Source organism: Ooceraea biroi, chromosome 5 (genome assembly GCF_003672135.1).
Source record: "Ooceraea biroi isolate clonal line C1 chromosome 5, Obir_v5.4, whole genome shotgun sequence".
NCBI lineage: Eukaryota > Metazoa > Arthropoda > Insecta > Hymenoptera > Formicidae > Ooceraea > Ooceraea biroi.
In genome coordinates this window covers 16,331,328-16,358,567 of record NC_039510.1, presented here as the reverse complement: position 1 = coordinate 16,358,567, position 27,240 = coordinate 16,331,328, and the positions used below count along the sequence as shown (strand labels likewise).

At 40.0% G+C, this 27,240-nt stretch overlaps 4 protein-coding genes across 9 annotated transcripts; 2 read left to right on the top strand and 2 right to left on the bottom strand.

Annotated features, from left to right (window-relative positions):
* Positions 1–4,609: 4,609 nt before the first annotated feature.
* LOC105286522 (alkylglycerol monooxygenase) lies at positions 4,610–14,019 on the bottom strand. Of its 3 annotated transcripts, none has more exons than XM_026969636.1 (3): positions 13,995–14,019; positions 8,614–8,789; positions 4,610–8,491 (listed from the first exon to the last, which is right to left on the bottom strand). In XM_026969636.1, the coding sequence occupies exon 3, from the start codon at positions 6,634–6,636 to the stop codon at positions 5,569–5,571; it is 1,068 nt and encodes a 355-aa protein (XP_026825437.1). In that variant the 5' UTR covers positions 6,637–8,491; positions 8,614–8,789; positions 13,995–14,019; the 3' UTR covers positions 4,610–5,568. The 3 variants fall into 3 exon arrangements, with proteins under 3 accessions (XP_026825437.1, XP_019889586.1, XP_026825436.1); XM_020034027.2 differs by lacking the exon at positions 13,995–14,019 and adding an exon at positions 13,690–13,976; XM_026969635.1 differs by lacking the exon at positions 13,995–14,019 and adding an exon at positions 9,716–13,683 and having other exon boundaries at positions 8,614–9,609.
* A 303-nt stretch (positions 14,020–14,322) lies between these two features.
* LOC105286523 (MAP/microtubule affinity-regulating kinase 3) lies at positions 14,323–22,669 on the top strand. Of its 2 annotated transcripts, none has more exons than XM_011351532.3 (10): positions 14,323–14,654; positions 15,863–16,062; positions 16,156–16,302; positions 16,378–16,698; positions 16,779–16,902; positions 16,992–17,203; positions 17,454–17,599; positions 18,420–18,964; positions 19,045–19,463; positions 20,278–22,669. In XM_011351532.3, exons 2-10 carry the CDS (start codon positions 15,937–15,939, stop codon positions 20,395–20,397), a joined length of 2,160 nt encoding a protein of 719 aa, XP_011349834.1. In that variant the 5' UTR covers positions 14,323–14,654; positions 15,863–15,936; the 3' UTR covers positions 20,398–22,669. The 2 variants fall into 2 exon arrangements, with proteins under 2 accessions (XP_011349834.1, XP_011349835.1); XM_011351533.3 differs by lacking the exon at positions 14,323–14,654 and adding an exon at positions 14,692–15,385.
* A 217-nt stretch (positions 22,670–22,886) lies between these two features.
* Positions 22,887–24,136, bottom strand: LOC105286520 (39S ribosomal protein L41, mitochondrial). 3 transcript variants are annotated; one of them, XM_011351528.2, is made up of 3 exons: positions 24,006–24,136; positions 23,590–23,826; positions 22,887–23,327 (listed from the first exon to the last, which is right to left on the bottom strand). In XM_011351528.2, exons 2-3 carry the CDS (start codon positions 23,747–23,749, stop codon positions 22,990–22,992), a joined length of 498 nt encoding a protein of 165 aa, XP_011349830.1. In that variant the 5' UTR covers positions 23,750–23,826; positions 24,006–24,136; the 3' UTR covers positions 22,887–22,989. The 3 variants fall into 3 exon arrangements, with proteins under 3 accessions (XP_011349830.1, XP_011349831.1, XP_026825748.1); XM_011351529.2 differs by having other exon boundaries at positions 23,590–23,757; positions 24,006–24,131; XM_026969947.1 differs by lacking the exon at positions 24,006–24,136 and adding an exon at positions 23,840–23,970 and having other exon boundaries at positions 23,590–23,757.
* A 48-nt stretch (positions 24,137–24,184) lies between these two features.
* On the top strand, positions 24,185–27,206 carry LOC105286521 (E3 ubiquitin-protein ligase RNF146). The gene is made up of 4 exons (XM_011351530.3): positions 24,185–24,328; positions 24,577–24,828; positions 25,785–26,072; positions 26,167–27,206. The coding sequence occupies exons 1-4, from the start codon at positions 24,244–24,246 to the stop codon at positions 26,412–26,414; spliced, it is 873 nt and encodes a 290-aa protein (XP_011349832.1). The 5' UTR covers positions 24,185–24,243; the 3' UTR covers positions 26,415–27,206.
* The last annotated feature ends 34 nt before the right edge of the window (positions 27,207–27,240 follow it).

Genomic DNA, 27,240 nt, shown 5'->3' with positions numbered 1-27,240 from the left:
TTTCTCAGCAGGAATTTTTTTGCACGTCATTTTTATTCGGCCGTTCCTCGAGCGTGAAGTTACTGCAGCGCGCTAGTGCACCTGCGTTACGGATTTCGCTATTTGCAACGAGCGACATTTAAATCGCACCCGGTGCCCGTGCGACTGCACACGCTCCAGAGATATGCGTCAATTACTGCTGAAACACGATTACGTCGCTTCTGATATCGTGCATTTTTATCGCGTGCATTATACCTTACGCGTCAGACCAGATCTTGATACCTAGAAGTATTATACCAACGGATATGAATTGACGCGCGCGCGCAAGAGAGAGAGAGAGAGATTAATAGCATATCTCGTCAATTGACGCAATTGTCTTGTCTCGTTGGATCGCGCGATCGTTTTTATCCATCGTCTATACGCGCCGGCCGATTTAATTTCGAAACTATGATAAATTTAGATAAAACGGGCGCAAATCTTGTATCCCGAAAGAGGGAGGAAGTGGAGGAGAGAGAGAGAGAAAGAAAGAGAGAGAGACGTGCGTATGAGAGCGGTTTTCGCGATGACATTTTATGAGAAGACCTTTCTATCTCTCTTTCTCTCTCTCCTCTTTCCTCCTCCTCTCTTTCTTTATCTATCCCTCTTTCTTCCTCTTGCTTTATCTCTCGTTCGACCGTATTGGGTGTCGTAGGAATTTTCGAGGGCTGAGGTGACGGCAGCGGTGCTTCTTACGTTGGTGCGATAAAGCGCGCTTCAAAGGAGGAGGCCGAGAAGTCTGGTGGGACCCGGGATTGACGTCATTCAATGACGTCAAACCCGGTCAGCCAGGACCGTGCCGAAAGCCCGCAGGAGCCACGCTCATCCGCGCGTCAAGTGAAGTCTCGTCGGCGTATTCTCTTTCCGAGATTTTGTAGCAGCAGAGGATATCACTGTGCAATTGATAGATTTCGATATCGATCCCGATCGATCAGCACCGGTTCAATCAGGATCCCCATCAAAGAATCCACGCTTCCAACATTCCTCGTAACGTTCGTCTCGAATGAACCTGAAACAAGCTTAAGATTAGATCATACTATAAAAAACATGGGATACGTAAACAGCGAGTATTTTAAATATGTGACAAGAATTCGAGGTTTTTTTATGTTCCTCACCTTTTTCATGATAACCGTTTAACAAACAGAAAATATTTTCGAGACTGTAAGAGACAGGCAAACTCTGCGTTCGACACGAATATCGTAAGAATTTAGGAAACCGGAGAGCACAGCGGCAAACAGGAAAACCGCGCGCAGAATGAGCAGTGGGAAATCAGCAGAAAGAGAGAGAGAAAGAAGGAAAGAGAGTTTAAGGTCAATGCCGCTTCAATTAATCCGTAATCTGGTCGTTTAAGGAAAATTGCTGGCCGCAATCGCATCCGCCTTGGTTTTTTACTTCCAGAACCGCAGTTAATCCGCCGTTATTCCCGCGCCGCTGGTCGAAATAAAGAACAGAAGTTTCCTGCAGCCGAGGCTCGCTCGGAACAAGCGTTTTCCGCGCTTTGTTCCCGACATCGCGTCGGGAATTTATGGCGCTCTTTGGGAAAGCATTTCAATCTTGCGCTCTCCGGAACGCGCTTCCGCGAGGCAGGCTGCTCTGGAGCACTTGGAGGCATCATGATCGCCCGTGATCGAGGCTGATTATTATTTACTCGAGAAATGTTCTTATCGAGGCGACACTTGGTGCGCCGAGCGAAACGCAGTCGGATGCTGCGGCTTGCGGCAAAGATCCTAATCACCTACGACTCTCCAAGTGCAATGTTTGTAATGCGATAATACCGCCGACATGGCAATGGTACCGGTGGACCGTACACCTTCTTCTCGGTGGTGTCGCCAAGACGATGATTCACGAAATCATTGCCGTGATTTTACGACGACCACGCGCGTTTCCCCGCGGCGGAAATAGCCGGCGATCTGCGCGGGTGAATCTCGTTTCTGGATTTCGCGGATGCGACAGTTCTAAAATTGTATGATTAAAAGCGTGATATAACGCGCGGGTTGAAAAGCGAGAAAGGGAGAGAGAGAGAACCAAAGTCAGCTATTTCGCGGCAATGAAAACAGGCATTATACAATGTTATTATATATACGTAATTTATGCTACTATACTATACTATAATTGCATAATTAAAAGTTAAAAAGAATACATATTGGAAAGAGCAAGATAAGAGAAGTTTAGCAAAACATTTTATAAATGATATTATGTTTTCTATTTTTATTATAATTATTTATTTATATACTTATTTATTGTTGTCGCCATTCCTATTGTTCCTACTAATCATTAAAAAATTACGAATGATTAAACAATTCTTCGATTAGAATAAAATTCAAAGCCGTTAATAATCGTGCGGTCACAGCACGACGATATTCTTGATCGCTCGATATAATTTTGGCGGGGGACCAACGAAGGTGTGAAAGTAGAACGCAAATCAAAACTTGTGTACCCACAATGTGCCGGCACACGGAAATAAGAACGAAGACGGACGACGGCAGTGGAAAGAATAAAATGTGCAGCGAATACGGCGTCTATCATGCACCCACCGCGCGCGCGAGAGCAGTTAAAGGTTAAAGAGTGCGAGCCTGTTGAATGAAAAATATAATAGCTCGTGACCTCGACGTGCAATATTCAGTTCAAGTTGTCCTCGTAAAAAATACGACGGCGACGTGCGGCGAGCAGAAGGCGAGCACGTTCAGGCGGCACCGCGATTATTATATAATAATAAGCTGTGCTGAGTGTGTGTATTAAATCGGCTGGATTACAGATTAAAAGACCTCGATCGTTTCTATCGCTTTGCATTAATTAACGCGCAACAAATTGCGGTAGTGCAAATCACCTTGGGAGCCTGCAATTGTCCACGTCCACCTTGAAAATAGCTCGCGTCTTATTATTATTATATTGTACACGTTGAAAAAGAAATTATATTAATATTTTATCATTATCTGTATAGTAATAGAATAAGTATATGTTGTAATAATAGAAGTATAGAAGTATATGTTATAATAATAGAATAATCGAATTTCTCACAGATTTGTGAAGAAAGCAAAATCGTTCGTAAATATTACAGCATCTGAAAGATCTCACTTAATAATTCTTCTTAATAATTTTAAAACACTGTTAACAACAACAAATAAATCTCTTGCATACTCATAATTATATTACCAAGCAGAATATTCCATGAAGTGTTCCTGCAAAAGCTTTAATAACACGGATACCATTCTTTATATATTTATATTTTGTACTATACTTTGTATTATTCTTTCTATTCTATACTTGTGCTAGTTCCTTATTGAGAATTGTCGAGTCCATGTGGCGATCACTTATTCACAGTATTATAAAGAATGGAGTCCTCTCAGTTCTTTCTTTCCTCGTGACTTAATTGTACGAAGAACTTCGTGTGTACCTACGGACGTCACGTTTCCGCGATTTGTATCTGGTTCCTTTTCACTCGTCATGGGTTTTCGGTGTGTGCGGTCTGCGCCACGCCAGCCAGACTTCGGCAATTTTCATCGTGACGCACTCCGGACGCATTTACGCAGAAGATACGTCGATACGAGACGTCCGATGACGCTCGTCACACTAACGAAATCAAGAGTACATATAATACTGGTTTGAATTACAAAATCCCATCGTTAAGTATCGTAACTTTCCAGCTCGATGAGTGTGTTAATCACCATAAACGTATTGTAGATTTTGGCAGATGAGAATCCCCATGAACCTCGAACGCAACATCCTCAAAGAGTTTACCTACATGGGCTGGAATAACTGATAACATAATAATTTTTGTTATTTATTATTATTATTATTATTATATTGAGTCAGTCGAAAAGTTCGATTTTTGCGTCAAATTTTACTTTATTGCATTCAGTAGAAAGAAATTGTTCATCTACCAATTACCTTCGTTGTCTAGACATTGTCTATAAATAGACATTATTAATATTATTGCCTGTAAATTGATTTGAAAAATTGATAGTCGAATTGAACTTTTGACTGACTCTTTGGCTAACTGAAAACTGAAAACTTTGATCTAATACTATATATTTTATTTATCCAATTATAACGACTTTTGTTTCGACGACAGATTCGAAATGAAGCATGAAAGTCGCATTTATAGGACTTCTCAACCGTATCTTTTTGTATCTTCTGTGCTTAAAAGAAAACAGATTGCTTCAGAAATATCATCGTTCCCTTCTACGAGGAATTCACTTTGATCGAGTTTAAAGTAGAGCCTAACAACTCTAAGAAAATTAATGTGCACATGATTGGGCGCTATCTTTTAACTTGTCGCGCTTTTCTTACGTTAGATATCGCGATTAATCCCAAAATAAAAATCTCGCCGTGTGTAATAGAGTCTACCTTCGACCGGCTATAACAGGAAGCAGGTATGTATATGCCGCGAGAATGATAAATGCGTGCGTGCGCGCGTTACTATTTGCGTGATACAACGTAAACTGCATGCGCCGGAATGAAAATAGCGCGCGCCGTGCAATCTTAAGTTCAATATCAGCGCTAATACCGGAGATAAGACTGCATTTTACGTGTGCGTCACTGCTGACATAATAACGTGCTTTGGGTCATACGGGGCAAAAAAGTGCACGCGATGTACGACGTTGCGAGCAACATTGTATTTTACAAACGATGTTTACATATATTTTTACATAGTCAATGATACGTACACACATGCAATAATCAGAGTTCAAAAACACACGGAAGTAATCACACAAGTTAATATATAATATCTGTATATAATATGTAATAGTTATATATTATTAATTATTAATAATGATATAACATATAACAGTGGCGAAACTTTTTCTATGTGCGTGCCAAAAATTTACAAATAATATTTATCGAGTTCTTGACGTGTCGAGCAGTTTTTAATACGGGAAAAAATTAATAGAAAATTAATTGTTGCAGAATTTTATTGAGACAAGTTTTCAGCTGCCGGGTCTTATTCCTATAGTGGGCTATGTATTTGTTGGTTAATTTTTTTCGTGTAAAAGAAAATTTAACTTGTGTACATATTGTAATAATTAAAAAAATTTTTAAACATATAAAATGACATCACCTGTAAATCGTTGACGTGTCAGCAAAATTTTCGTACGTGTTACTTTTGGCACGCGTGCCATAAGTTCGTCGCTACTAACATATAATATATAATAATCAAATAATCGTACATATCTTACTAGACAAGTGCTCTTTGTATTGTATTAAATGGAGTTATAAAGTTCTGTTAAAAAAATACTGTTTCAGTTATATTATACTTTTTACACGGTATTTGAAAATATATTTGCAGGATAGGAAAACTTTTCATTAGTGTTACTGGCAGTACTTTCCTCATACTATCTTTTCCTGATTTTCCATTTAATCATCGTTAATGTCATCATCAGTAATATCATCATCAGTAATATTTGCGTACCAATCTTCCATTTCCTGATTCTCTTGTTTAGTATAACATATCTTTTCTTGTTTATAACATATCTTAGTTAGTATAATATGAAGAAGTAGTGCTAAAACATAAAGTCCATCGTAAAAGAACACGATAGAGTATATATAAATGCATCACTTAGGGGAATCGTAATAAACAGCGTACAACAAATAAGACCGTCCGAAATTTATCATAATACATATTATTCTCCTATCTTCAAGAAAGGAAGCGAAACTGCATAAAGTCACGTTCAGATTTTCGTATGCACGAGCTATCCTTAGATGGAAAAAATCCATATTCCTTAACGAGTATATTTCCAACGCATTTATGATAAGAAGAAAATATATATAACAGATGTAATGAATATTCCAATAATTTTGGAAACTTTTGTCCTTGTCTTCGTGTAGCTTTCTAGCTTTTTTGCAGCGTGGAGATCCCAAACGTGGTAGGTGCAATTGCCACCTAGGCCCATAAAAAAGAATTTTAAACCAATATTTTTTCCAAGGCATTAGTTTCTCTTTCTGATCTACAATAAAATATATGACGCCAAATATTTGTTGGTAGAATACAAAGTAACACATAGGGCTCGTCGGCAGACCATAAAATATATTAGTACATTCCTCTTTCACTTCGAACGTATGGAACATGTGATCCCATATTATAAACACACCTCCATAATTCTTGTCCAGGCAGTACTCGTTGCCGGCGTGATGAACACAATGATGATTAGGCGTATTAAAAATCCACTCGAGAGGTCCAAGTTTACCTATCACTTCCGTATGTATCAACAAGTTATATAAATAAATCAATTCACGAGTTTTTATAATGTAATACGGATTTATAAAGACGGCAAGGGGAGAGTAAAGCATAAAATCGTAGAGGAGTTCCACGACGGATTGCCGCACACCGACCGGAAGATCGAACGCCTCACTGCTATGATGTACCTGATGAAACAACCACAGCACGTGAACTTCGTGTTTGAGACGATGGATCCAATAGTAACAGAAATCCGTGGCAATAAAGCCGATGCACCATCCTATCCATGTATATTCTTTCCCTCCGAATATGCTTAGAATTATTTTTCCAATTCTCTCGTAAATAAAAAGGTATACAGGTGCTTCCAATTTATGTGCAAACAATCTGACAATCTCGTAAAATACACCATGGTGCAGCGACGACAAAGTCTCCTTCATATTACTCATTCCTCTTTTGCGAGCCAAGAGTACCTGTTCTATAAACACTAGAAAGTGGAAGTAAATCACTATTTTTTCATAATTGTCAGGCAGTAACGATGCAAAGATAGAACACAATTAAAAATAGAAAAAGTTACTATTGTAATAAATGAAGTTTATAAAATCCATATTCATATTCATTGAGTAAATCAAAATATCTATCAGTATTAATAGATGTAAAAAAATAATGAAAATCACAAGTAATCAATTTAGATTCATTTTGCACGTTATTATCCACGTTACAGAATTTCCGACGCGCTGTTTGCGACAAGAAATATATCCGTGGAACTTTCTGCATACAAAGTTTCGCGAAATTCCGCAGGGTTTTCGGAGTCGACACGCTCACATCGAACGAAGTTCTCGTTCTCTCTCTCTCTCTCTGCACGGCAATTAATATCTTATTGTATAAATATTGATTGCACGAGAGAAACGGTGTGTACACTTTATCATCACATTGCAGCTTTATATAACTGCGATCGGCATAGCTGCTTTTTACGATCGCTATCTCGCTTCATCATGACGTCAAATAAAGCCGTAAATAAACCGTGCTCCCAATCCTCATTAGTGTTACTCCACCAGCTTCTTTCTCTAATTACACTGTTATTCGCTGCTGATTGCTTGAAGACGCAAGATTGCAAGGAACTTATCTCGCCGGTCAGTACACCAAGTCCATCGCCAACGGGCTAGAAAGTGATAGCCGTCATTTCACGAAAATAGACGAGAGAGTTCAATTCCATAACGAACAAAAGCGGTTTGTCAGACAAGCTCATTATTGGACAACGCAGCGAGAAGGGACAGATAACGACCGTTGGCTCTCAATTGCATAATGCAATGATGAAAGGCGGAACTATGTATGGTCGACGAGCACGCGTTCTTGAACACATGCGGAGCCTCTTTTCCTGAATTACCCGAAGCGAGTGTAATTGAATTGAGCAGCTAGCAGCCAACGAACCCGGAGCGCCAGACCAAGATCCTATAGGCGAGATTGAAATTCTTCGGTGTTTCTCTATCCCGCCATGCACACAGACACATACACGCTCTCGCCCTGTTCTCAGCGCTGATTTCTCTCAGTTTCGCTGAAATATTTGTCGAGTTTTCGACAACTTTCAGATATCTGATGATTTTCTCCAGCACAATACTCTCATGAAAACCTGTATAATTCTACACTCGAAGCGTGCTTGATTAAATATCTGTAAACGGCCTAGTTGATTTTATCTTTTATCTACGAGTAGCTGAAATGAACAGTGCACCGTGAAAAATTGCTATATATTTGATCATCGCGTAACTCGCTGAAAGTTTCGTTTCATTCCATCGTTACTGCCAGTTCGTGAGACGATAATTGATAATCGTCGAGGAAACTTATAATACTGATCTCTATTTTCGTATTGAATATAAATAAATGCGTCAAATATCATACGTATTCGAAGATTTGCGCTCCCGTGAATCACGCGACGCGTGCATGCGCTTGAAGCACCGGCGAGAGTCCGTTGACGTCAATTTACAGTAATCGATAATTACGATATCGTGTACAGTACAAGAATATTCATATAAAAAATTAGATGCACACGTCGGATGTGCATGTCACGTGTCAATTTTCACGTGTCAATCTTCTGATGGCGTACATCCGCGCAGTCTCGGGGAGGAAATAGACGTAGAAGTAGAACAAATCTCTCTGTCTTGGCCGACTGTGTTCCGTGCCACTTCCGCGCAAAACTTCGCGGAAGCCTCAAAAATCGACGAGTTCTCCCACGACTTCGGTGTCCTATTGATTTGCCGGCATGCCGAAGCTGCTCGCGTGCAAACGCGAAATCAAGCCGGGTCCGACCTACGACAAGCCCAAGTGCGTGGGTGGTGAAGGACTTGTAGAGAAAAAGAAAAAGAGACGGAGAGGGAAAAGGAAGATTGCGAAATACAAGTTTTCGCGTATGTCGTCAAGCATCACGTTACCTCATTGCCATCGCTGCACTTGCTCGTTTCAAATGTCCTTCCACCGTGACGACATCAACCGACGAAGAAACCGCTCTCTCCTTCTCAAGACCTTGCCTTGACGTACTATCGATTCATCCGACCGTGAGATTCCGAAGGATGTCCACCCGGGATGGAAGAATCGTCTCGAGTGCAACCTACGACAAGAAAATTGCGTACGCGAACAATGTCAGTGCGTGGAGGATGAATTTCCATATATAACAGCCGCGCGATTAATATTCCTTCAATGTCTCTTGAATATTCTCTGGACACTGAATAAATTAGATATATATTGCATGTAATAAAGGAAATTTTTGGAAAGTAAGAAAATTCTTGCTTATCTTTTATCAGATATTTTCTTCTTATAAGAATTATTAGAGAAATATTGATAATAAAAGGTGCCATTGACACGTATACCTAATATTGATGCTTTCGAATTTGTATTACTGTCCTAAGAAAAAATTCATTAAATTTTGTTTTATTTTCTTTTATGTCTATTTTACAATTCATTAATATATTAATATTATACATCTGGAATATTTTTCAAGCTCCTGAATTATATTCATTGATATTAAAGTTCCTAAAAATATTATAAATTTTCATAAAAATATATCTTTTTAGATACTTGAATAATATTATTTTCCATCACATTGATATCAAAAATATCAAGAGAAGTTATAATACAAATATAAATCTTTATCTATAAGACAGAATTTGAGATAATACATCTAAAGAACGCTATTTACTTCTTTTTCGAAAATAATAAATTTTGCATTATAATTGTATCATGTTCAATAGAAATCGCACGAGTTACGGTAACTTTCAAAAATACCTGTAGGTATGTGGAAATATGGTTTATACTTATCTGTAGGAATTACGAAAACGACGTTACTGTCACGGCTCTCCGAAAATTATACAGAACATTTGCAAGTAAATAGAATTTTCGAAACTTCGAAGAATACGTCTCGCAGCGCACTCCTGTTTTTTTGCAAGACATGGCAAGACAAATTGGGACACGATGAGATATAAATTCAACCAGGGAAACTTCTCGCATGCGAATACGAGCGATCTTTCCGAAATTTACCTGTGAGAAATGTCGTCTCGAAATAGCGCTTTATTGTGCTTTGTAAAAACGGCACCAACACACACACACACACACACACACACACACACACACACACACACACGTACTCTCTCTCTCTCTCTTCGTCCCTCTCCCTCGTTTACGCGAATGTAAAAATACAGGGGCAATTTACCGGCGACGCATTAGAAGTGTCCCTGACGAAAACGCGCGTCTGACGTCAATTATCTAAAAAAAAATAAAAAAATAAAAAAGTAAGAGAGAGAATCGATTAAACCTGCCAGACATCGTCGTCATCAATTATCTCCAATCTTCTGTGAACCGTTCCAGTGAACTGGCTGATCGGTAGAAAGGGGCTGAGGGCAATCTACGGTGCGCCGCCCTGCGCACGGCGTTTTAAGCGTCAGCGCAATTATTTCATTAACCGTAAAGAACATCGGATAACACTTTGCTCGCTTTGCTTGAAACGGCCGCTCGTAACAAACCGAAACGAACGTAAGTCGTGGAAATTAGTTGCCCGCACTCGTTCGTAATTGCCGTGTTTTCGACGTCACGAACCGCCGGGACCGGCGACAAATATCGAGAACGCCCGTAAATCATGATAATAAACTGTTTCATAAACGATGAGCGCGAAACTTTTGCCCGACGCGTTTTATGCTACGTCGTCGTCGACGTCGTCGTCGTCCGATAATCGAATAATTGAGCGCGGTGTACATCGCTCACTATAATTTAAGCGATCCGCCGTTAAAACGACAGAACGGCTCTTCCACACGATCGCGTTACATTCGAGTCGTAATAGGGAACACCTGCGAATCCGACGAGATAGAAGCGGAACGTGCTCCGCGTGGCCCGTTAAAACCGTGCATCGCGGAAACGCGCCGCGCAGATCTCATGTGTTGATTCTGACGCGGATTGCTGAATGGATCCAGGTAACGTTATTTATCAAGGCGAGTGTATTTTCCAGATTCGCACAGATTTCAAGTTACCCAGAGCGATTTTAAGAGAAAAGTTGCTCCGAGATTAATAATACAAATTAACAGATACACGTTTTTATAGAAATGCATGTTATATTATGTATTTTTTTATATGAAGATTCCAAGGTAGCAACACTGATTTTGGCCCGTAGAGATCATCAGCGAGTTATATGTGTGATACATGTGCAGTTATGTCTACTCATGTAACGATTATTTAAAAAAATTATACGCGTTACGTGGAATAATTATGATTTTCGTGAGAGGGGAGTATTCTTTTGCCAAGTCTGAGTTTTGTAATGCATTCGTGCATGATAAGTGGCCAAGATATGTCTATGACAGACGGACTGTACACACGTAAACGTATCGATTTTTCATGTCGAATGCAAGTCTGACTAATTCATGGTCGCATCTACTTAGCGCGAGCTAAGCGAGGGCGTTTTACATTAGTGAGTGCGGACGACACTCCTCCGCTCTTTTGTATCGAGCATGCTAAGTGTCATGTTGAAGGGAGGACAGTAATACCTATCGATCTTCACGCTTTCATTTATTAACAAATAATAAACTACGTCAGGTATTATACGTATTCAAAGTGGACGACTCATTCTGCACGCACGATCGTGAATCGGACGATATATGCACGTGCTTGAAACAGCCGGCCAATGTCCATTGACGTCAATTACTCGAAACAAAGAAAATCGTTCACCGCTGCGACCACCATGAGTTTCTAGTCTTCCACGAATCGATTCAACAATTGATAAGATGGAAAGAGCCGAATTATCCGCGTAAATGCACAACTCCTACGTTGGCTCTAATATATCTCCATCTCTTTCCATCGTCTTACATAATCTTCGCATTCAGTCGGAAATTGTTATGTGCGTTACAAAGTAATTAATATAATCATCATATCAATAGGCATGAAATAAGTAGTAATTATATTAATACTCGCTTTAGCATACACATTTATCTTGACAAGTTACTTGCGCATAAAAATACTAAATAATTTTAATATTCATATTTAAATTTTGATATAAACATTCATACGATTATGAAACATAATTTTTTATTCTAATCACACGCATGTAGATGAAGTCTCTGGCGTAAGCGTAATTTGAATAAATCTTTGATTAATCCATTCCTCACACGAAGGTAGAGGAGAAACTTTCGAGTAAAGGAAGGAAACATGGATTACCTGGATTACTCCGCTTACTTTTCACACAAAGCGTTATCGCCGTCGGGATCGGAAATTATGAAAGTGCAAAGGGGAAACTGGCGGGACGACAACGCGCATTTCAACAACTGCGGTTCGTTTTGCCCTAATGAATGATACTTATATTCGTTACATTATTACAGCTTCTATTTCAGTCTCGAACGGGTCCGAGTCAGCACCGACGATCACGAATATCATAATACCGATCGGATCATGCTCGTTTCACCCAATCCGAAATAGGGATGGGAGAAATAATAAAAGCTCCCTACGTAAATCACTGTTATTCCCAGTGCGTCATCAATATGGATTTATTACGCTATCAATCTGAGAGCACGACCGTCGTATGAGTTGTGACGCGTACAGCATTTCAGTACCTTCAATTGCATTCGGACCCTTCGATCAGTTTCAAGTGAATTTTATCTTAATGGAAATTTTACATTGAGCATATGTGTATATAAGCGTAGAAATAATTTTAATTAAATTAATTAAAAGACTATACTTGGACTTAACGCGAAAATTTCAGAAATTATATTTATATCCGTGAAACGTGAACTTTTGACGAATTTAAAGTGAATCTTACTGGAAATTTTGCGTTGAGCATATATATATATATATAAAACGTGTAATAATTTGGCCATACTGAACTTAACTCCAAAATTTCAGACATGATATTTATATCCGTGAACGGTCGTATTCGGTTCAACCATCACAGCGAGAATAATCATACGAGCTAATTCAGAAGTTTCGACTCCAGCTTTACGACAGAGACCAATATGAATCTTTAATGCATTGCAATAGGTTTTTTATCACTCCGTCTTGCGTCAAATAAAGCGTAGCCATGAATTCATCAGACTTGTCTGAGAAAATATTGACGTACATTAAATTCATATCATTTATTCGTCAACAATGTTGGAAGTAATTATACGCAAAGTGGCGCGATCCATCTCTGAATTTTAATAAGACTTTTCGTTGTCAAGTCGATTTCGCTGTCAATACTGCAGAGTAGCAATAATAATCAACGATCATGCGAGGACCCCTTAATAGATGAGATAAACAAGAGCAGAGTAATCGCGCTCGAGAGCTCGAGAGCGGAACGACGAGAGTCAAGAGCGGAGATTAGCAATGCGAGAGCGTTACTCAAGAACACATCTCGTCTCATTAATCCTTCATTTTTATCTTTGTTCTTGCTCAGCAGAAAGTGAGCAATTCGTCAAGAAAATTTCGAGAACGTACAATTACAACTGGCGTTAATTCCGTCATCGTCATCAGTTTCAAGATTAAATAGCACCGCGCTACTCAGCGCTCGATGTTGACCGGTAATTAGCCTTTTCGGTACGATCGTCGACTTTAGTCGACTTTTATGTTCATTTGTACTATCTTCATTTGTTTTGTTCATTGTAACAGATCGTTCACACGGTTCGGGTTTTTGACCGTACATGGTAAAAAAAAGTCGAATACGATAAGATCGACAAAGAATCGATCGCTAGTATATACATGTATCATAGTGGAGGTTGAGATTCTAATAATTATATCGATAATTATTGGAAGACACGAAAGTATCTTTTGCGCTACGCTTGCTTTCGCCCGTCAAGTAGTTACATGGCGGACGACCGCCGAACCCAAGAGGTTAAGTAAACCCTAATACGAGCGTTATACATAGGCTGTAATTCAGTTAACACTGCGGATGGCACGAAACACTTTTTATACTTCTTTTTATTTGAAAGAAGAAAAATGAAAGAAAGAAAGTAGCATTTCGTAGCATTCACAGGTGCTAAACTAGACACCCATAATCTTACCTCTAGATGCGTGTCCTGAAAGGGATTTTACGTAAAGGGATCGTGGACAGGGATTTTGGAGCACACTACGCGACGCACGCTCCCTCTATTATTTTGTAATACAAATCTTCAAACGTCAGGCGCTCCCGAGCGCAGAGCAGGGGCTGCGCTCCACGGAACCACCGACTGATCACGTGCCGGTACGGAGCGCGCGCGCTATTTGCCGTGCAATTACATCGAGAAACAATTAACGATGAGACGGACGCCGGGCACGTACGTGCGTGACGTCAATTGTCGAAGATAACGGGCGCGCGCGCGCTACTTACTCACTCACTCACTCACTCGCTCGCTCGCTCGCGCTCGCGGCGATAGTAATCGGTAGTGGTGGGCGTCGGGTGCACCGACGTAAGTTACGTGGGATTGAGCGCGGGGTGGCGGGTGAGAAGCAAAGGACGGGGCGGCAAGGAGAGAGGAAGAGTGGGAGGGAGCGGAGAGGATGAGAGAGAGAGAGGAAGCGAAGAGCGGGGTGGTTCGCTAAGAATGGCCGGGGCGACAGCGTACGAGGGGGCGGCGGCGGCGGCGGCGAGGACCGAGGGCGCCGACACCGAGCCGAGCCGAGGCAGCACGGGGGGGTGGTAACATGGCTGCCGGTCAGTCGGTATCGAACCGTCGCGCCGAGCGGAGCTCTTACGCTGTGACTTGGCGCGCGCGTAGGTACGGCGCCGTTCCGCTCCGCACCGTTCCGCGCTGGCGAACCGGACCGGGGCACTCCGGTTGTCCGGATAGGCGCGCGCGCGCGCGCGTGCCACTACGTCCGCACTCACCGATGGCTTTCCGGTCTCCCCCGAGCGCAACCCCGGAGCACCAGCTCGTCGTCGCCGTCGCTACCACTGCCGCTGTCGTCGTCCTCAGCGTCGCTCATTTCGCGGATCGCCTTCACCGAACGACCCTCCTCGCGAGCGACCGGTAACTCCTCAGTCGGAGAGGTAAGTGTCAAACCTGGCCTGCGGTCAGGTTTGCGCTCCGCGTCGCCGCGTCCAACGGTGAGACTGTAAGATCGTGAGGTTGAAACGATCGGGGGAACGATCCAGATCCGCATCCCGACCGCGCGCATACCGTTGCTCGTCGGTGACGGCGAGACGGCTCGCCCGCTGACGAGCAGAGTTCCCCATCGACGAGTATCGACGACGATCGATCGGTGGTCTCTCTCTCTCTCTCGCTCTCTCTCTCTCTCTCTCTCTTTCTCTCTCTCTCTCGATAGGTAGGAGGTCGTTGTCGATCCGTGACGTCAACCGAGGATCCCCATTGTACTTGTTGCGGGCGGACGTCTGCGCTCCGCCGACGATGAATCCTTGATACGCGCTCTCCTTGAAGCCGTCCGTCGCTCTTTCCCGTCCTTCCTGCCCCCGCACTCCGTACGCGCCTTGAGTCTTCCTTTCTCTTGCTATCGTGTGTGTCCACGATGTCCTTCCGGGGTATCTGTCGTACTTCGATTTCGAATATTGACTCGCAGCCTTGTAAACTCGCGTTACTTTGCGAATGCGTGATAAGTAATTATCGCGAGTTAGAAGCTCGCCGATATCGCGCGAGGTACGCTCAAGACGCACGCGATACACGGAACAGAAAATATTTCCATGCACGTAAAGGGGAACTCACGCGTGACACCGAAGGCAGTAGTTACGGACCGTAAAATTGTACTCGCCCGGACTTTTTCGAAGTGAGTCTTTATGAATTTTCATTGGCGGTCGCGCGTGCGTAATTGCTTGCGCAGACATGAATATGTAAAAAAAGCTGCATATAACGTATATATGAATGGTACAGAGCCAAGTTATGAGACATCGTATATAAAAATTTATATTCTCGACGATATTAAAAGAATATGAAAAATTGATTTGAAGGATAACGTAAATGATAATATAAATTACCTCGCAGAAAATCTCGTAAGTTTTTATAGTGAAAAAGTGATATTTTTAATTTACTTGTTTGTTATGGCTTTCCATTCTCAAAAAATATGATGAATAGTGCCGCACAATTCTATTGCCAGTATTACTTTTCTCATACATGTGCTACTTTATACTCTTACTCTTAATGTGAATAAAATTGTCACAGAAAATACAGGAAAAGATCGTATTAAAAAATCATAATAAAAAAGTATATACCTTATCATTAAAGTTGTATGCTCCAATTCTTTCAGATCAGTAACAAAGAACACTGGAAGGAAGAATTAATTCATAAAAGTCCACAAGTTGAAAGAGGAACTGATTAAATATGGATACTGGATCTACACAGGGTAAAAAGCAAATCCGCGTGGGATTTTATGACATCGAGGGAACTATCGGCAAGGGTAACTTTGCCGTTGTAAAGTTGGCCAGGCATCGAATCACGAAAACGGAGGTACGCGCGCATTACCTGCTGCAATATTTATTTCCGGCAACAACGTTGTCTGAAGAAAATCCGATTACACGACGATACATTCTTTCCCTCCAGGTGGCCATCAAGATAATCGATAAAACTCAATTAGACCCTACTAATCTGGAGAAAGTGTATAGGGAGGTCGAAATTATGAAGCAACTGGAGCATCCGCATATCGTTAAATTGTATCAGGTCATGGAGACGAAGAACATGATTTACATGGTAAGAATAACGATGAATGGACTTTGAGAGCGCTGCCGCAGCCCGGACGGATCGTGTTACACGTCGTCGTTACAGGTGTGCGAGTACGCGAGCAAAGGCGAGATATTCGACTACATAGCGCGGTACGGAAGAATGGGAGAGCCCAGGGCACGTGCAACGTTCGCCCAGATACTGTCGGCGGTCGAATACTGCCACGTGACGGGTGTGGCGCATCGGGATCTGAAGGCGGAAAACCTGCTTCTCGACGCCCAGATGAACGTGAAGATCGCCGATTTCGGCTTCAGCAACAGATTCGCCCCGGGTGAACGGCTGAGCACGTGGTGCGGTAGCCCTCCTTACGCCGCTCCCGAGGTTTTCCGGGGGAAGCACTACGCCGGACCGGAGATCGACGTATGGGTAAGTCTCGTCTTCAGGCAAATTCACGCACGCATTAATAACCGGTCGATCGAATAAAAATAAATTGATTTTTTATATAGAGTCTGGGCGTCGTGCTGTACGTGTTAGTATGCGGTGCACTGCCTTTCGACGGATCGACTCTTCAGTCGTTGAGAGATCGTGTGCTAAGCGGCAGATTTCGAATTCCTTACTTCATGAGCACAGGTGCTTACTTGAACGTACATTCCGTATCATATAGCCTTCGGATGATGTTTGCGTCGGCGCTAACGTATATCGAATTTCGTATATCGCAGACTGCGAGAGCCTAATACGCAAGATGTTGGTATTGGAGCCTTCCAAGCGATACACCATTCCACAAATCAAACGGCACCGTTGGATGGCGGGGACAGCCGACAGCATTTGTTCAGTGATCGTAACACGGCCGTCGTCGTCTATTCAGGAGCCAAACGAGCAGATACTCCGACTCATGCACAGCTTAGGAATAGACATTAGCCGCACTAGAGAGGTAAGAATACACTTTTCTTATTGGGTCTTGTGAGTAAGAATACATTATCCGTTTAGTTATTATTCTTACTTTATTCTTGTAAAAGAACTCATTGTTGTATTTTTGGACTATATGCACGCTTCTCGAAATAAATGATAGCGTCTCGTTAGCGTATCACATTTTTGAAAGTGCATTATGTTACATATATATCTATTTTCGCGATATCTATTTTTCAGTCGCACTGTATAAATATAAACATTATCTTTTACAGTCCTTGCGAAATAGCAGCTACGACCATCATGCTGCTATTTATTTCTTGCTGCTGGAGAGATTGAAGCAGCATCGTGTCAGCGGCAGCATTAATAATGCCTGCTGGTCCACTGTCGCGAGAACCAAGGAAGATAAGTTTAAATCAAGGTAGACATTTATTGATTTATTTATTACTTAGCACATTAAAAATGTTTTCGGAGTACGAGTTTACGTCAGTTTTTACGTCAATTATAAATGATTGGCACTGTTAGTTCGTGTAGTGAGTGACTTCACGTAGAATTAACCGTATCTTCCAATCCTACCAGTCAGAGAAATATCACAATATGATGACTTAATTATAATTTTCAATTTTTATTTACAGCGATAGCTTAGTCGGACGTTGAACTTTATTGGTGGGTGACGCACATATTGAAGATTTTGTCACGACAGGTTGGATTGGAAGCACATTGCTGTCGCTTTATTTTTGGTAACTCCTCATTTCATTTTCTTACCCCTTTTCCTTTGCCTTAAATATATTTATTTCTTAAACTTAATTTTCATTTGCTTTATTTATATTATTAGTGTGGATACATTATCGTTTGAGCCATGTTGTTCAAAATTGCTTATGTATTTTTTTCATTTTCCACATATTAATTACAACATGCAAATTGACTTTTTTTCTGCAGATGTATTTTATATCATAAGTTTGCGTATTTGTTTTACCGCTTACGATAATTTCAGCAACCAGCATTTCAATATATACGTGGTACAGAGCGGTTGAACTAGAAATAGGATTAATTCCTGGTAATATTCCGATAACGGCACTAATATAGAGAAAGCGTCATCTTGTAGTAATGTTAATAGAGACGAAACGATGAGGAGAGTGTCTGACGTAGGGCATCCATTATTCATAGTCATCACAAGAAAGCACGAGGCAACACAGACACGTCTTTCAAGCGTCAATGAGGCGAATCCTTCCTTGTTTCAGAGGAAGAGACGATACCGGCAGGGGGGGTAAAAGATTCAGCTCGACAAGTTCCTCAACCGATGAAGGTTGTTGCAGCGCGGAGGGCGAGTTGGAGGAAGGGCCGAGCAGCGACGAGCTGCGCGAAGCGCAAATCAAACTCGAGGAGCACAGATTAGGCCTAGATCACGACATCAGTCAACGAATTGACAGTCAGATAGTCAATCGAAGATTAAGCGATTACCAGCATCATTTTGATAACCCGCTTATGGATCCTATTGATCCACCCAGTCGAACAGCCCTGTTCATGGCGGGCGGCAGTGGCAGCTCGTCCTCGGAGCTGTTCGAGTCTAGCTTCGATTCCGGTTGCCCGCCAGATTACACGGGGACGAATTGCTTTACGAGCAGCTTGCCATCCTGCACGCCACCGCCACCCAAGAGTCCGTCTCCGATTACTGGCAGGATATCCCGAGTCTCTCAAGGACGACGAGCGTCTGACGGCGGGCCCAGACTATTATTCTGTCAGCAGGGTGTCGGCGACAGGCCGTCCAAGCAGAGGAGTATTCAAGGTGCGTCGAGCGTCTTCTCCGTCTTCTCGGTAGCTCTCGGTGGCTTCTCGATAATATATGACGATCGATCGAATTTTCAGATTCGGGGAAGGCACGAGGCCATCTGGATCTAGTCCACCTTAGACCACCGTCCACACCACCCGATAATCAGCAGCAATTCAAGATGCGCGGTGACTCGGGCACGCAGCTACAGCTTCTAATGCAGCAACGTATGCTGCAGCAGAAGCGCAACTTGTATCACCGGCACCGGGGCGGCGGTAGCCCGACGCCGATTCCAGTCTCGACCGGCGGCACCAGCAGACGCACCGATCACGTGCCGAGACAAGACAGCTACAAGCTGGCGCAACGTACGCAGATCTTGCCTCCTCTCTCTCAGGGGCACGTCGACAGAGACTTCGACAGAGACAGAAAACGAGACGAGGAGAGATGGAAGAGCCTACCGTCCCGATTGGCAGCGGACTGCCAGTTGGCGGAGAGATCGCTGATATGGAGCCAGCAGGTAAATTCATAAAGAAGTTACAGAGTAAAACTAGAGGATAAATGCATACGATTGAAGCGACATGTACAGACGTCGGAGCGCTTCTCACAATTGGACTGTGATTTTGACATTCTCTATTTGGCGGAAGTAAATTAATTATTGACGCGCGTAATACTAAAAAGGTCCTTGTACATAGTTCCACTCAATGTAGAAAGTAAGGTTTTACTGAGAGTGTCTCGGCATTATTGTAAATGCCTTGCACATTTACAATAGTGAGCCAGTGTACATAATGTTATTTAGTATCTACAATGTTATTTAGTAAGTCTGCGATTTATTAGCACAATTATTTATGTTAAATGCAAATAAATGATTATTTTTATTTAATTTTGGCAGTTATCTTTTATTCTAATTTGCCTTAACCATGCATGAACCAACCCTTAATATAAAATTACCAGAACGCTAAAAAAAGATCAGAAAGGATCATGTGATTAGAAGAATTGTACAAAAGTCATACATTATTAGATAATATACACATAATTAGCTAATATAATTCTTTACTTGCAAAGAAAAAAATGTTTGCAAAGTCGCATACAGAGTATTCGATTTTTATACCATCATTTGCTGCATCAGTGTGTACTCAAGAAGTTCTTTTGGTACACTTATGTTCCATATAAAATATTCCATTAGAACATTAGAATGCCTACACCCCAATGCTTTCCTATCATTTCGCTTAGAGCACATTTGGTCCATGTATATGCATATATAAATATATTTAAAAAAAAAACTAATTTACATATGCAAAATATTAAATAATGTGTGCCATATAAAATATTAGGTGGGCCTTAGTGGAGGTGCGTCTTACTTACCACCGGGCAGTGTAGGTGGTTTCTTGTGGCCCACCACCAGCAATCCACATTCAACCATCTTCGAAAACGTAGGGGATCCAATGGAATAAACTTTTCTCTGCCCTATTGTTCTTAATAATTATCTCGAGATCTTGCGTATGGAAAGCCCCAGCTATTAATATCGAATATACTCTCACAAAGAGAGAGCAATATTCCCTCTCCTAGTCTTTCCACGTTGACTTTCATTAAATAGTCGTATATCATTATTTTCTATTTAATAGAGGAATGTCGAGGTGTGTGAAGTCTGTATGAAGAAGTCAATAATAATATTCACACACATCTGTAATAATAATTATACTTCTTTACATACTCAAGATCTCTCATTAGATGTATGGTACATGTTACTGAATATCAAAGATTTGCACTTTTATTCTTTTATTGGTCCAAAACCATTGCCACCCGAAAAAAATCCGTTTATTACAAATTATAATAGAATGTTTCATTTGAGTCACTCGTTATCATTCGTTATCATTACAACATAATACGTGTTTCATCAAGTTCTATTATACCGTATTGTCTACAAGTAGAGTATTGAGTACATACTACGGAATATATATACATGGCGCAAGAAAAATGTTTCATACGAAGGAATCTTTGTCATACAGTAACACGTGTACCTGCCTTATTAAAATGACTGAATTTGTCAGTCAAATATCCAATTATATCATAGACTGATAATTGACAAGATAAAACACCAACCGATCTTAGTTGAAGAGCAAGTGGCATATGACTTGCTTTACACCATCTGCTACTGACAATGGGAAACGAGAACATAAAGCGAGCAAAAGAACTGCGGGGTTTTTAAGTATTGTTAAATGGAGTTTTTAATTGATAAATTCTAGATAGAGCTAGGGAAAGCTTAGAAGTTTCGCTCGTTTCCGTAGTGTGCTTACATGTGTAAAAGGAACGACAGATGCACCGAATTTATGCGAAATATAAATCCCTAAAGGATATTCTGTACTGCCAATGAGTGAGAGAGATATGAATGCTCAAATCATTGACGAGATATTAAAAATATGTTATAGGGTATAGGAAACGAAATATCAACGACAAGCGAGGAATACAACAGCGACTGAGATAGAATTAAAATTCTTTTTGTAACGAAGAGCGAGTACTATGCCACTTTCGCTTTTCCGTTGATTTAATCGAAGAGTGGAGACACGACGCGAGTTGAAAAGTTTTTCTTACGTAGTTATCTTAATAAGCGTTCTATTGTACAAAATTAGAGATGTTTTCCTCTTCCACTCTTCACGATGGTGACCATAGAAGATAGGAATAAATAATAAAGAGAAACAATAATATTAGCAGTAAATAGTAGCTAACATGTGTAAAAAGTGCTGCATTCTGTAAAAAAAAATGGTCGAATCAATTATTTGCGTGATCAATTTGCTATGTAAGTATAAATTAAACTGCATTACTGTATACGTTATCTCTTTCTAGAAATATTTACCACACACAACACGTACATTAACGGTCGCACTACTTTTATACAAGTGTCTTTCATAACACTCTCACTCAGACTCTAAATATGATTTCTTCTCAGCTGGATATTTTCCATTTCAACGGCTCTGTTTACGAGCTTGGTACGTTATAATTATTAGAGGAAACGTTGTGGGAAAAAACGATAGCAATTACGAAACCCTTTGTACAATTTGATATGAATACAGCACTTTAAAAACAATATATATATACATATATATATATATATATATTATTATTAGAACCTAGTAATATAGTCAGTAGTAAGCAATACCGGCCGCGCACAACTGACAACGACTTTACTATTCAAGTTTTTCGCCATTTTTTACCCGACAGGAAACAATCAAACATCGCTCAAAAGTCTTTTGATAAGTGAGACATAACTGTTAAGTTAGCTTAATCACAAACGAAATCCATTATCCGTAAACGGACATCGATGCAAAGTATCCATGAATCTCAGGAATTGAAAATCAATTTTGGCATTGTTATACGAATTCTCATATCCGTCTCTCTTGGACTCATAGGATCTCGTATATCGCGTAAACTAGAAATCCAGTAGAGCATAAAAAACTGTTGTTTTTATATAGCAGCAATAAATCGATTTCACCTTGTCCATCGAGGAATACATTTACGCAAGTTCAGCTACACGAAGTTCTCGCGGAAGATTTTGCGACGATTACATGTGATACTGTTGTTTTATAATATGTAAGCTATATTGTTTTATATAATATGTAACCTGTTTAAGAACTACCACCATTTTGCGGAAGTAATTATTTGCTATCAAATCACTGACTGCCATACAGACAATTTGTCTTATTAGAAGAAAAAAAAAAAACAATGAATGGACCAGAGAGATGGATGGTCGCTTGATACGAATATACAATATTAACAAATTTCGTTTTTATGCTCTTAGCAAGGTGCGCGTGTAATACCACTTCAACAGTCATATACGATAGTAAGTAGTTACTTTTTGTAAATTGCAAAATTTGTCGGCATATGTATACATGCGAGTACTAAATAAAATATATGCAGATCGAAACCCAAACCCAAATACTGTGTCTGTGTTTGGAGCATATTGAAGATTCTTTATTGTTCTGACACAATACGCATCCGGAAAAGAATTTCTATATTTACATTACAATCATAAATATTGAAGTAGAGCTTCAAGACCGTCGGCTGAGCTGAAAAATGTCACTACCTGTTTTCCCAGCGTTGTCCTTGGCTTCTTGTGGCGTAAGCTTCTCATACTCACTAGGATTTAATGGTTCTCCGTTTTCATCCAATTCACCCTTCTCAAAGTCCTCTTTTATCTTTTTAGCATAGAGAGCGTCAAACAAACGGTGAGCGCTAAATCTGGGTGACTTTACATTTTGTACTCTGTATGACACGTATGGCTTCAATGTAAATCCCTCCAGTGATGGGACAATTAATTCAGGAACCATCTCTGGCACATGGACCCACTCATCGCCACGTTTGTATCCAGTATCTTTTACACCTCTCTCTATAATTTATTAGAATCATCATTTAATGCAATGTTTCCTTAATTATTAACGTTATATATAACTTGAATTTTTTATTCAGAATCATATAGAAATATATTGTGATTTTTAATTAGAAATATCAGTTTCTTTTTAAATCTTTTTTGTTCCTTTATTCCGTATGTGTATGTGATGTTTATAAAAAAAAGAGAAAGTGCTGTTGTAGTTATACTTAAACTGTCATAAAAATATTCATGCAAAAATATTAAAAGTGATATAACTTACTGTCTATTGGTATATCAGGATCAGGATTTTTCGCTTGTTGCTCTTTGAAAGCACGACTGCCGCGTTTATTGTACAATAAGAACTTCCGAAAATTTCGTTTTCCATGACAGACGCACGAAGTCGCGATACCACGTTGCAAAATCATACACGAGGACGCCATATCGATCTCTGCCAATCAACAGCAAATCGACAATTGCAAATATTACATCAAGGCACACAATACGTTATCACATCGAACTGCAATACATACAAAATATAAGAAAACCAAGTCAAGTCTGACGAAAATCATATTAAACATAACCTAATTCGTGAGACGTAGCGATTGTTGTAATAAATTGCAATTTGTGCAATTTATGCAAACACGTCAATTGACATTATTAAAACATACGATTACTGAGGATCATTTCAAAACTCACACTGCTATGCAAACTGCAGAATGCAGCAAAAAATGTACCGAATGTCGTATCGAGAAAAAGGACGATAACGTCAGTGAGATGAAGAGCGACATGCCATGAGGTTGAGAATCCCGGGCACGTCGTAAACAAGCAACATGGCCGATCGTTGGAAATCGCGGATATTGACGAGATTCGTGCTGTTATTTGCAAAATAGGAAACTGGTCGTGTCATTGAAGCTTCGACTTCTTCAGTTATACGATGGCTCAAGCGAAGGTTAACGGTCCAGAAAAATCATCCGGCAATGTCATTAAGGAGAAGGATAAAGACGCCGAAGAGAAAGAAGGTAAATTTTTATGCTCAATTACGTTATGTTCCACCATATCAATCATGGGGTATGCTCAAGCAGCGAGTAATGATCAAGTATGAGCATTATGAATATATTATAACGTTTAGTCTACTTGAGAAAGACTACAATATACTGTAATTGTCTCAAGGTGTTGTCTAATAGAAAAATTATAGTTGAGAAATAATAAAATTTGTTTTTTCATACATATATATGTACAAGTAAGTTTATACGCGCCGTGTTGGTAGGTTCCATCGTTATACCGGAATGTGCAGTGTGTCTACAACCTTGCATTCACCCAGCAAGATTACCCTGCAGTCACATATACTGTTACTTATGCGTCAAGGGTGTCGCTAATCAGAGCAAACGGTGCCCGATGTGCCGTCAAGAGATTCCACCCGATTTCCTTGAGAGGCCCCAGTTAGTGGAGGTAGAGGAGCCACAAAAGGACTCGGAACACCCGGAAGAGGAGTACCAGTGGTTTTATGAAGGGCGAAATGGTAAAATATCATTCAACAATTCTATCCTGTTCAACATTCGAGATCTATCGAAAGTGTTTTAGTATCATGTACATACGTATAAATGTTACTAACTTGCAATAGTTCTTGCAATGCTTTTATAACGTTCGTACACATGGGTGTAACATAAGTTGATACCCTACCCGTTCCTAGGTTGGTGGAAATATGATCCAAGGACCAACAATGATCTGGAGACTATTTACAAACTCGGGGACGCCCAATGCGAACTTTTAATCTGTGGCATGCTTTATGTGATTGATTTCGAAAACAAATGTCAATATAGAAAGTACAATTCACGTTACAAACGTAACATTAAACGTGACAGAAAAGATGCTCCATGCAAGGGTGTCTCGGGTGTACATTAATATACTTGACAAATATAGAAGTTCGTCCATTAAGATGAAGATTCAAGTCCAAATTTGTATTTAATAACGTATTTAATATTCGTATTTAATAACAAATTTATATTTTTCTCTCGTACAATATGTATAAACATTGTACAACTCAACATCACAATTTACCATTTGTATCGTTACCACACAAGGCCCCATAAATAAGAATAGCATGTTACGTATAAAATAGAATATTTGCGCCAAATATATGTATGCTAAATTTAAAAGTATATGTTCTATGAAAATATTAATTACCTGATTTAATGATTAATATAGAAGATTTAAATACATTACTATACTGTAATATAGGTGATTTAAAAAACTTTTTTTAACATAAAAGAGATAAATAATATAAAAAGATATAAATTTCATGATATAAGTATAAATTTGCAATAAAATCATGTCAAAAAGTAAAAATTCTTTTTTATATTTTCCCAACTTAAAAAGTCTTCTTATAACGCTTTTAATTCACTTGTAGACTTATGCATGATTTATTCCTATTGTAACGCAGATCGTTATATATAGTTTCTAAATAAATTCTTGCAGGTTGGTGGCAATACGATCAGCGTACAAGTATCGAACTAGAAACGGCATATAAGCAAGGCAAGAGAACTTGTGAGCTGCTAATCGCAGGATTCCTTTACATCGCTGATTTTGGCTCGATGCTTCAGTTGCGTAGAAACGATCCTTCTAGACGGAGAAGAATAAAAAGAGATTTGCATAACGTCCCGAGGAAAGGGGTTGCCGGATTGCGGCTTAACGTACAGGACGAGGAGATTGTGAGGGAAATAAGGGGCGCGGAACGGCCAGCTAGTCCAGCGAGTGATAGCATGGGTATGGGGCAGTGAAAATATCCACAACTCACTCGATGATAAACATATAAATAGAAATATAATATAATAAAATTAATATAATAAAATCTTTCCAGGTACAGGAGACGGCACAAATACCCCAATACCACCTAGTAATACACCGCAGACACCCGCAGGCGGGACAGCGAGTGGCGACGCCACGCCCCTGAACGACAGGATAGATCAGAGATCGGATTCCTTGCATCAGGTTCTAGAACAGATGCGTTCTCTAGTTCTAAGGGAACATTTGTCCTTAAATAGTGATAACGAATTCGAAGAGGATATAGAAGAGGCAACTATTCCAGATCATCCTGCTCTCTCATAGCTAAAAGTATTCAACGCGAATTCGCCAGAGATCATATTAATAATTGTGCTTAGGAATCTCCGACACGTTTTCAGGCTCGTTGCATTACTGTTCAGCTCAATAAGATAGTACATGTTACACACGGATATGCGTATTACGTTTGCTGCAATTGCGATACAAATGTACAAACTTTATATTGATTTAGCATTAATTTGCTCAATTACAGGCGTACGAAAAATTGATTGTACAAATTAAGTCTTTTGATTTAGATTATTCTCACTCAGTTAAGAAAAACAGATATTCTTATTCTCTTTTGAACGATTAGAGCTTTAAAAGAGAATAAGAATATCTTTTTTTTGTTTGTTCTGTCGAGAGCCCGGATATTGCGTAGCAAAAAAATGTTGCAGCGAGAGAAATTAGTTAGTCCGATGAAATAAAGCGAAAAACAATAAGATATTAAAATCTATAATAAAATAATATAATGTGTTCACGCCTTCGGAGGGCGGTTAAAACAGATATAATGAAAAATGTTTATTCTTGTGAGAAGATTGAATGCAATACACGATAGTCGATAATCGCTACTTTTGAATAGATCATGTATAATTTTTACGTTTAGAATTATTGAATTATTTTCTCTTCTTGTAGTGCACATAGAAATAAAAGATACGTTCTTTTTCTCACTCTTTTCCTTTCTTCGATATAGGTATTTGCATTATAAGATAAATGAGATGGAAGATTCAACAGGACATTTAATATAATGTAAGATACATGAATATAAATGGATCAGCACGCATAAATAAACACATTAGAAATTATTTCACGATTTCATTTCTCTGCTAATGTAACG

Bases quoted from the DNA above. Each gene is read 5' to 3' on its own strand.
- LOC105286522 (XM_026969636.1), bottom strand. From the start codon at position 6,636: ATGAGTAATATGAAGGAGACTTTGTCGTCGCTGCACCATGGTGTATTT.
- LOC105286523 (XM_011351532.3), top strand. From the start codon at position 15,937: ATGGATACTGGATCTACACAGGGTAAAAAGCAAATCCGCGTGGGATTT. The intron at 17,204-17,453 runs GTAAGAATACAC...TATCTTTTACAG, and splicing joins ACATTAGCCGCACTAGAGAG to TCCTTGCGAAATAGCAGCTA. The intron at 18,965-19,044 runs GTGCGTCGAGCG...TCGAATTTTCAG, and splicing joins CAAGCAGAGGAGTATTCAAG to ATTCGGGGAAGGCACGAGGC.
- LOC105286520 (XM_011351528.2), bottom strand. From the start codon at position 23,749: ATGGCGTCCTCGTGTATGATTTTGCAACGTGGTATCGCGACTTCGTGC. The intron at 23,328-23,589 runs GTAAGTTATATC...AATAAATTATAG, and splicing joins TCCTGATATACCAATAGACA to AGAGAGGTGTAAAAGATACT.
- LOC105286521 (XM_011351530.3), top strand. From the start codon at position 24,244: ATGGCTCAAGCGAAGGTTAACGGTCCAGAAAAATCATCCGGCAATGTC. The intron at 24,329-24,576 runs GTAAATTTTTAT...CCGTGTTGGTAG, and splicing joins AGACGCCGAAGAGAAAGAAG to GTTCCATCGTTATACCGGAA. The intron at 24,829-25,784 runs GTAAAATATCAT...AAATTCTTGCAG, and splicing joins GTTTTATGAAGGGCGAAATG to GTTGGTGGCAATACGATCAG.